Source organism: Limulus polyphemus, unplaced genomic scaffold, assembly GCF_000517525.1.
Source record: "Limulus polyphemus unplaced genomic scaffold, Limulus_polyphemus-2.1.2 Scaffold71, whole genome shotgun sequence".
Taxonomy (NCBI): domain Eukaryota; kingdom Metazoa; phylum Arthropoda; class Merostomata; order Xiphosura; family Limulidae; genus Limulus; species Limulus polyphemus.
Window position 1 is genome coordinate 42,710 of NW_013665681.1, and position 9,972 is coordinate 52,681.

Consider the following 9,972-nt stretch of genomic DNA (forward strand, 5'->3'; position numbering starts at 1 on the left):
TTATTAATAATAGTTCCTGTAAAAATTTCACTGGCATTATTAATTAAAGATGTGTATTAAAAAATACTTAAATTAAATTTTTGGGCAAAAATTATATTGGATAAGATGATTTAAATCTTGAGTATGTTTAGTATAAGTAGGCAGTACTAGTCCATACTGCGTTACACAGAACCATGTGTTTAAACAAATGAAAAACATGCGATGTAGTCATTTTATCAGAAAATACCTTACTAAATTTTGATAAATATTCACATCCTACAATTTATTCAGTGATGAAGGATGGCAGCTGATTTCTGCTTGATTGTGACATGTTATGCCTACTTCTTACAAAATGTGAATGAAGAATATCTGATATATATATATATAATTCAAAATATGTGTAGTAAGAAAAATTCATTTTTTTTAATTCTTATAGAGAAAGTTAAATAATAATTAACTGTTATAAGTATAAAGTTGTATCTTTATGCTTACAGATGATGGTCTTTTATAAAACTCAGGAAAACAATAATTTGAACTAGACTTCAGTGTTTAAAAATTAGTGCTATTATGTTTATAGAAGATGTAACTAGACGCCAAGATTGTTACTGGGGGAAGAACTGCCGAACACAGAAACACAATGCTTCACATGCTCAGTGAGTGGAAATTTTTTGTTGTTGTTTTTTAAGTAGGCAAATAGAAAAATTTGTAGAAGAGCTATTATAGTTGGTTATAGCTAATATGATATGTTTCTCAAAGATAGTATATCGTACAAATGAATTTCTTAAGCTAAGATTTACTACATGGCCTGGTGGTTAGGACACTTGACTCGCAATTTGTGGATTGCAGGTACGAATCCCTGTCAGCAAACATGCTTGCCCTTTCAGCTGTGGGAATGTTATAATGTGATGGTCAGTTCTGCTATTCATTGGTAAAAGAGTTGGCAGTGGGTGGTGTTGACTAGTTGCCTTCCCTCTAGTCTATCACTGCTAAATTAGGGACAGCTAATGCAGATAGCCCTTAAGTAGCTTTGCACAAAATTAAAAACAAAATCCATCATAACTTTGTCATTGGAAATTAGAAATCCAGGTAAGCATTAAGTTATATCCAGAGACTTCTGAAGACAAAATTATTATTTCTGGGTTTTTCTTGTTATTACTAATCATATTATGAATTTTTAACCTATATTAGAGCAAAGTTGTTTTATGTAGCTAAATCTTTCATAAGTTACATAAGTTGTCATTTTGTGTTGTTTTAGACGATTCAACCACATCTGTGAACAAACAAGGCTTACTTGAAAATATTACAAGTGGTAACTGCACCCTTCATTTTTACTTCAGTAAGTACATTTGAATTTCTTTTGAAAGTAAATTCATTTTGAAAATATAGATGGCCTTAAATTAAATATTAGAAAGAACTATGTTTTTAAAATTCACACAAGTTTTATTGGTTGTACATATAAAACTTTTGTTTATTTTATTCACAAAGTTTCACTGGGTTTATGTTTAGCTGGCACCATCAGGTGGCATACAATAACTCAGGCTAACAGAATTTAATTTAACAAAGAATCATGTGAGAACCTATAACAATAGTAATCTTCAAGAATATGACTAAGCAATTGCAACAATAAAGTAATTTATTAATGAACTATTGGACTTAGGTATAATAAATAAAACATTTAGACCTGAGTCTAAGCATTGAAATTTGTTCTATATATAAGAGAGAATGGAATTAAAATAGATATAAATGAACACCTTTATATTTCTTAAGAATAGGATTATGTTTTACTAATCGGTCTTCTTTTATTTTTTTCTGTTAATATTGTCTTCTCTGCTGAGGACTTTTACCTGAGAAGAATCAAAATAATAATATTTCCTAGACAAGTGTTCAAAAATATGAGATGGAGATTTTAAATGTTCCTTCAGGCGAATAGAAAATTGTCTGTTTGTCGCACCAGTAAAACAACTTTTGCAATCTATACATTCAATTGTATACACATTTTCTGAAGTATAATTAACCATATACTTTTTGGATAGCAGTTGGCCTAGCTTCTTTCCAGTTAAAAACCAGATTTTTTTTATTACTACTGTTATAGATTCTTAAATAATTCTTTATTAAATTAAATTCTGTTAGCCTCAAATCTTGTATCCCACCTAATGATGCCAGGTATACCTTGTGAGATGTTGTGAATAAAATAAACGTTTTACTATGTATGACCAATAAAAATTTGTGTAAAGTTGTCCTTAAATTGTTTTAACAGTTATGTTATAGTGTAGTTTGCTCACATAATTCTTTTCATATTTTTCAACAACAGTGATGTATCTCTAAAGCCAAAACAAACATTTATAAGCATAATAAAATACTTGCTGATAAAAAGACGGAAAAACTAGTCAACTAATTTTGGCAATAGCTATTACAATTATCATTACCTTTATAAATGTTGATTGTTTTGGTTTTAAAGATAAACAGTATAATGTGCTTTAAAATAAGCTATAAGAAGGTAAGATATTTTTGAAAATAGAAAGTGCTTTTTAATTTGCTTAGCACACCCTTAAATTACTGTCTTCTACAAACTAAAATATTTTACATTTATTCAGAGGGTTCTGTAGAATGTATTAAATTTCAACTGAATTATCTGTAGAATTTTTGTAATGTGAATGCCTTTAACAAGCTTACAAGGCATGATTATAATTTTACTTGACATTAGTCACTGCAGTGTTTGTTGTATCCTAGCTGGCCTGAAGAGCTTTGGATTGAGCAAAACACTTTATCGGTAATGTATATAGCAAATATAGTGTGGTTGAAATAATATTATTATACACTCTTATAATTCTTGAAGGTCCCTAAGGGACTAGATAAAAAATGTACTGTGTAAAAATAAAATGGACCCAATACTAATGTTTTATGAAAAATTTGTTTTTAGAATTTAGTTAGTGATTCAACCTTTATAGGAGGGAACTCCCCTACTCCCCCAGAGTTGAACAAATCTTGAAATAAAGTTGATTATGTGTTAATAAAATGGTAATAAACTATTGTGTTTTTAACAGCTATATCTGAACTTATTGTCTGGGTGTTAATAAGAAAGGTATATAGATCTTCGATTGCAATTTGGATTTTACTATCGATTATGAATCTGTTAATGCTTAATACAATTAAAAGAAGTCATGAATATGTACTAAAGAATATTGACAACATTATTTGTCTTTGTAATATATTTTTCTTTTTTCAGTTTATGTATTTTCAATATTGTTCTATTATGGGCTTTTAACTATATTTTTATGTGATTGACATATGACTGACAGACTTGTTGAGATGTATGAAATTTGTTCAAGATATATACATGTTAAATTGTAACAACTAATTTGCTGAGTGTTTCAAATTGTAATGGAACTTTGTAAATATTCATCTCTGGGTGAAGCTGATTTGGTTGATAATATTCCTTCATTCCTATTATAGCTTCAGGAAGCCCTTTTTTCCATATTCATTTTCTTCTCTTTACTGTTGTACTATTTCCCATGCCCAATGCCAAACACACTATTGTTAAGTTACCTTGGTTATTGTAGTTATGGTTTTAAATGTAATAAACCATTTGTGAAGCTGCTCCAACTGAATACAACTTGGTAAATTGTTATTATGATCCATGCAGATGCATGCTACCTGTTTATTTTATATACCGTATCAAAGTCCCCAAGCTGCAGGCATTAAAGCCCGTATGTTAATCTAACCCATTGTAATGTTCAAAAGAAGATCAGTTGATATTTTTAATGCATGTATAATAAGAAAAAAAGCACATTAAAAGTTCAGTTTGCACATTAAAGTATAAAACCAACTTGATTTTAAAAAATATTGACAGTAATTCATAGGCAGTACAAATCTTTTGGCACACATTTCAGCTGAGATTGGAGTTATAAATATATGTTCAGTACATTTACAGGAAAAAAGTTGGCATGTGGATAGCACATAATATTAAATGGCTGAGTGACACAAGATAAGTCAAAAGTAGTATTGTAAAGTTTTATATCCATAGTTAGACAACTGTTTCAATGTCTGTTGTGAATAATACAATATAATTCAAAAGTTGGTTTGTCATTTTTTTAAATAGTTCATTTTTTCATGTTTTTTATTTATTTATTTAATCGATAAGTAACTATAACTATGTTAAACCAAACATAGAATAATTATTAAATACATAATTACACATTTTTATTTTAAATAGCTTTATACTTGAGGTAGACCAATCATCAAAGTTCAATATATTTAAAATCACTGGAGCTAAATAAAAAAAAAAACTTAGAACTCAAAATCAAAGTGCTTTTTGGACAATAATACATATTTGTATGATGAAACAAATATAAACTATCTCTAGAGGGGATTAACAAGTTCATTTCAGGATTAAATATTATAATATCTCTTGTAACACAAGTGAAGTGGTAAACACAGGCTTGATAAATAGTTAAAAGACTATATTCCTTAAATTTGTTTGAAACCGATGCTGTACAAGGAAGGTCTATCATTAGCCTTAAGACCCTCTTTTGCAACAACCAGAGTGATCTTAACACATTAAAATGTGAGCCAAAAGCACTTGAACAAGGAGTCATTTGACTGTAGAAGATGGCATAATAAATTTGATAAAGGACTCTTAAGTGAAAAAATCATCTTACACTGAGTAATAATATAGACTATTCTGGGGAGTTTTCTGGGGGTACTTTTAATATGCTCATACCATCTGAAGTTATTTTGTATAATTATTCCAAGAACTTTTATTGAATCAATTCTGGATAATATATTTTTCCCTTAAAACTTGAAACATTATTTACTTGTTCCCTTGATATAATCATATAATATGATTTACAAATACTTAAAACTAGGCAGTTATTGATAAGATAGGCATCTATTGAAACCAACTAATTGTTTGCTATTTTAAAACAGTCAGCAAGAGAATTAGCCTGTATAGTAAGTAATATCATCAATAAATTGCATGTATCTTTTCAATGTAATGAAATTAAATTATTAACATTAATAAATATGGTCTAAGGATTGAACCTTGAAGAACCCCACAATGGAGACTAAAGAAATGAGACTTTATACCATTACTTGAGGTATAACATTGCCTATTTAGTAAGTACATTTTAAGAATATCATAAATATTACCATGAAGACCATAATGAGCCATTTATAAAGTAAAACTGTGTGATTACTACTATCAAGCACCTTGGCAATATCAAGAGCACAGAATAAATCAGATTTCTTAGCCTCGTAAGTCTTAATAAGTTTTGTAGTAATAGCCAATAAATACTTTTCAGTAGATTTGTGCTTACTGAAACTAAACTGCAAATTACTTAAAATCTTATTTTTCTCAAAACACACAATAATTCTATTGTAAAATATATGCTCAATAATACAAGTGAATGCAGATAAGATGGAAATAAGCCAATAGTTTTCCACATGATCAGGATCCCACTCTTGTAGATAGAAACAATTTTAGCAGTTTGAAGAATCTCGGAAAATTTACCAGTTGTACGTATTTTATTTACAAGTACAGTTAATGTTTCAATAATTGGATCACAAGCAGATTTAACCAGTGATGGTAAAATATCATTCCATCCAGTTGAAGAGTGTGTTTTAGTGGCAGCTTGAATTTCAGTCAGTTACGGGTGCAAGATAAATAGTCTGAACTTAATGTTAGTAGGAGTAACACTTTGCCTAGTAAAATAATCATTAAAAATATTGGCAATACCTTCAGGGTCAGTAACACAAGAACCTGTGTTGTTATAAATAGGTGTTATCTTTGCATTATTTTCTTTAGTCCTACCTAGTTCTTTGTTAATGGTTCGCCATATGTAATGAGTCATTATCCTGAAAACATTTGTTAAAGTACTTAGCTTTACAATCAGCAAGTTCACACTGAACAAGCACCTTAAGTTCTAAATATTTATTGTATGTCAATAGATTACCTGTATCTTTAAAGCAGTGATAGTCTTTGCTTATGTCTAATCAAACATAAAAAAGTTAGGGTCATCCAGGGAGGATATCTGGCATTATTCAATTTAATAATTTCAAGAAATGGAAAACATGATTTATACAGTTTACAATAATGCTTTACAAAAAAAGGTAATAGCTGAATCAACATTTGTTTCTCCAGCTATAATAGAGTACCAATTAACATCACTTAAAACAAGGTTAAAATTTTTCAGTGTGTTACTATTAATAAATATTTTTTGTAATATAATAAACTTTGGTAGAATTACTTATACAGCAAAGGATAATGTTAACACATGATGATCTGAAATATCACAACAGATTACGTCCGGAACTATATCAACAGCCCCTACAACCTTAGTAGGTTAGTAAATACAAGAATGTGCATATACATCAAATTATTAAATTCAAGCACATGGTTCTAATCAGTAAGAGTTTGAGTATACTGAAAAAAAATCACATTAGAATCACCTAAAAATAATAGAGTTGTCTAAATTGACATTATCAACAAGTGATTCCAGTGTATCTATAAAATCATTACATTTACCAGAAGGTGGATGATAAATACAATAAAAAGTATGAAATTCTTCAATAATAAAATTACATAATTCAATATGGTCAGTCATAATAACAGAATTGAAATTAAATTTATACTTTAGGCCAGGACTTGTATTTATAACAATTCCACTACCATGTCCAGTGGGTCTGGTGGTGGAGGCTTTTCTTGACAACACCATGATTAAAAAAATATCAATATATCAGATATAAATTCACACTAAAACAAATTGAGTAATTACCTCATCTATCTTTTGGCTAATACTTCTAATGTTTAAAAATACTAAATTAAGCCTATTTTCCATTATTAATCTCATTAGTAGACTCCTCTTTACCCCGAGTTGTATTATGTTTTGGATGAAAGAAATATCTGAAAATTAAACCTTCCGGCCAAAGTTCAGGAGAAAACAAATTTGTTGCTATTTCAGAAGACCAGTCAAGTTCAACACAAAATGAAGTTGATTTAGTCATTCTTTCAGAAATTAAATGCTCACATTTTTTTACATTGAAATGACTATCTCTTGCCATGGTATTTAGTGCACATCAACCAATAAACAAACTCTTGCTACCACCATAAGCCGATTTCAAAGAACCATCTTTATTGTCTTTTTTAACATCTCAAGTGATAGTAGTCTGGTTTCTTAGTTTCATTCTGCATTGGACTAAAACTAAGTCTCTCTCAGGATCCTCTTTTACATCATCTTCAGAAATAGATCTAACTGGATTCTCAAATCAGCACTATTTCCTCTATTTGTCTGATGCTCAGTTTTAAGTGTAACAGCATAAGTTCTAGAAGTTTTAGGTTTCATAGGATCAACTTCCATGTTAATCTTGTATTCTGGCATCGAAACTACTAATGCATTATGACCATGAACAGCCAATAGTTCTTGCCTACACTCAAGGACTTCATTGCAACATATTTGAACTCGTTCTTAAAACTGATGTTTTCTTTCATAAGAAGTTCCAATTTACTTCAATTCTACTGGCAAATTCTTCCAAAAAAGCAAAACAACTCTTGTCACAATCAATTAATGTTCACACATTGGTAATTAAATCACTTAATTGATCCTCACCTTTAATTTCAGCTTGGGAATTAAATTTCTCAAATTCTTCAATTTTCTTAACATTGAATTCAGCCATATTAAAAAATGATATACTGTAGCCATCTTTAAATTTAGAACATTTCCATTGTTTTTTAAATTCAAACATAATGTTAAAATCTTTGTACATTATATTTACACATTTAATGTGAAACTTTATTTGACACACAAAACAAGAAATAACAGAATTTTCACTCTTGTAAAGCTTACTTGCTGCAACTTTGGAAGAGTAGATTTCACACACGTCACTACAAGACATCATCTCTCAGAAAATTCTTATTTAGCTTGTGATGTGTGATTGTATGTTATTTGTTCCTCTGGAATGACAATATAAGAACTATATGCTCTTAAAGTAAACATTTCTATTCAACTGTTCAGTTTTAAAAGTATCTGAAGTTATATTAAAACAAATTAACTTCAGAAGTAATGTTAACAGATGATTTTTTAAAAGAAATATTCCATAATGAAGCTGTATAAATTTTCCTAAAGCTTTCCAACCTCTTTCTTTCAGCTTGTTAACACAACGTGAAAAAATCCAAAATGAAATATCAAGATATAAGGAATCCATCTGTGGGATCTAACTAGATGTTCATCTGTCCATGAAAGTGATGTTGATGGATTTAGTTTATCAATTTAAGTCTTAAGAATTGATAGATTTTATTTTGAATGTGCTGTTGTTTCCTGTGTAAACAAAGATATAGCAGAATTGCTCTTATACAAAGTTATCTGTAGCTCTGGAATGTACTGCAGTTTTATAAAATACACTTTTATTTTTAAATTAGTGTCAATTTCTTAAATGTTTCATTATTTGGTATGAATATATCTGTTGTGTTTATGATAATTTCTTATTTGATTGTCTCAATTTATTACTAGTTCAAACTACATTAGTATCTGAGGCCCGCACTGGAAATATTAAAATATTTTTTAAATAAGTTTTTTTTTTCATAGATTGTGTGTTAGGAGATTTATGTATCTTATTACTAAAATTCCTTCCAATATATACACAAATATTGGAACAAAATCATTATTTATGAAAATTAAATGTAATTTTGCTCTTAAATTACATTTTCTTTACTCCTTCTTGACAGCAGATGATGTGTTACATTTATAAAAAAAATTATTTTTTTTTCACAACTTTCTTTCAAAGAAAGTTTTTCAATCCTATAATGCCAATATTTTTAAGCTTTCATCATATCCCCATATATTTTGGCCTAGAATAGCTCATTTTCCCTATAAAACAGTATATTAAGATTGGTAATTTCTCTGTGTTCTAATAGTTTTCTAAAATAACGTTCACTATATGAACTTATTGATAAGACTGTACCTTTTATGACACAAATTTCACAAGTTCAAGTTATGAGTAGTTATTATCAATCGGTATAGTAAGTATATTTTTTCTTAAGGCTAGTTATTAGAACATTAAGCAATTTTAAGCTTATGTTCCAAATCTAAGGGCATTAGTCAAAAGGTGCTTGAAGAACAAGAGGAACACATGTATTGACTTCTCATAGGATAAAAGTTTAAATGAAAGATAAATGCAATTTATTCAAACTAATGTAAATTTGTAATGAAAAAATAAGACCATGTTGTCCTAGAGAAGAAAATTGAGTAGGGGCATGCAAAAACAAATCTTACAAGTTTGATTATTTCAGTTATAAAACTGCTTAAAATTACTGTTTCAATTTAAAATGAGTTTGGTCAAAAAACCATCATTTTAAATCTGAAGTTATTTTAAAAGTCATTTGAAGAACTTTATTATAAATTTGAAACTTCATGTGTTTGAAATAACAATACTTCAATCTAAATCTGTACAACATCACAAAATGGCTTAAAAGTACTGAATATCTTGTTGATATTTTAATTTTCTTTTTCTTTCTTTTTTTTACACTTCCCTAACATTGAGGGACAAATTTATGTGCTTACCACAAGATGATGAGTCATAAGAGTTGTAAGCACATCATATTTGTATATAGTTGTTTCTCCAAGAAATGGGAAGAAGACTCGCAGCAAGAATAAAGGAACATAAAGAGAGCACAAGACTCATGAAAACACAAAATTCAGCCATTGCAGAACATGGCATGTCAACTGGACACAACATAAATTGAGAAAAGCTAGAATCAGCGACACAGACAAATTTTGGAAAACAAGAAAAATTAAAGAATCATTTACATTAACACATTAAAACCTTCACTAAACAGAGATTCAGGATTAGAGGTGAGTAAACTGTGGCTACCATTGGTTGAGGCTACAGGAAGTCTCTCCTCCATTCAGAAACATGTTTTAACCAACCAATCATTACACGCTCTCCACAATCCACTACAACACTATAAAGACCAAACTACACCACACACATACTAACCTG

At 29.1% G+C, this 9,972-nt stretch overlaps 1 protein-coding gene across 3 annotated transcripts in view; it reads left to right on the forward strand.

Annotated features, from left to right (window-relative positions):
* Window positions 1-8,657, forward strand: part of LOC106465957 (E3 ubiquitin-protein ligase CHFR-like) — a 47,445-nt gene extending 38,788 nt beyond the window's left edge. The window contains exons 18-21 of one of the 3 annotated variants that reach the window (XR_002612156.1): window positions 557-632; window positions 1,235-1,315; window positions 5,012-5,094; window positions 8,122-8,657. Coding sequence is in view for 2 of the 3 variants with exons in the window: in XM_013926207.2 (XP_013781661.1) it covers window positions 557-632; window positions 1,235-1,274 (116 nt within the window). In the remaining variant the exon portion in view is untranslated. Of the gene's footprint in view, window positions 1-556; window positions 633-1,234; window positions 1,316-2,683; window positions 2,781-5,011; window positions 5,095-8,121 lie in introns of those variants that run through there. The other 2 variants (XM_013926207.2, XM_022394233.1) reach the window with 2 other exon arrangements.
* Window positions 8,658-9,972: the final 1,315 nt, after the last annotated feature.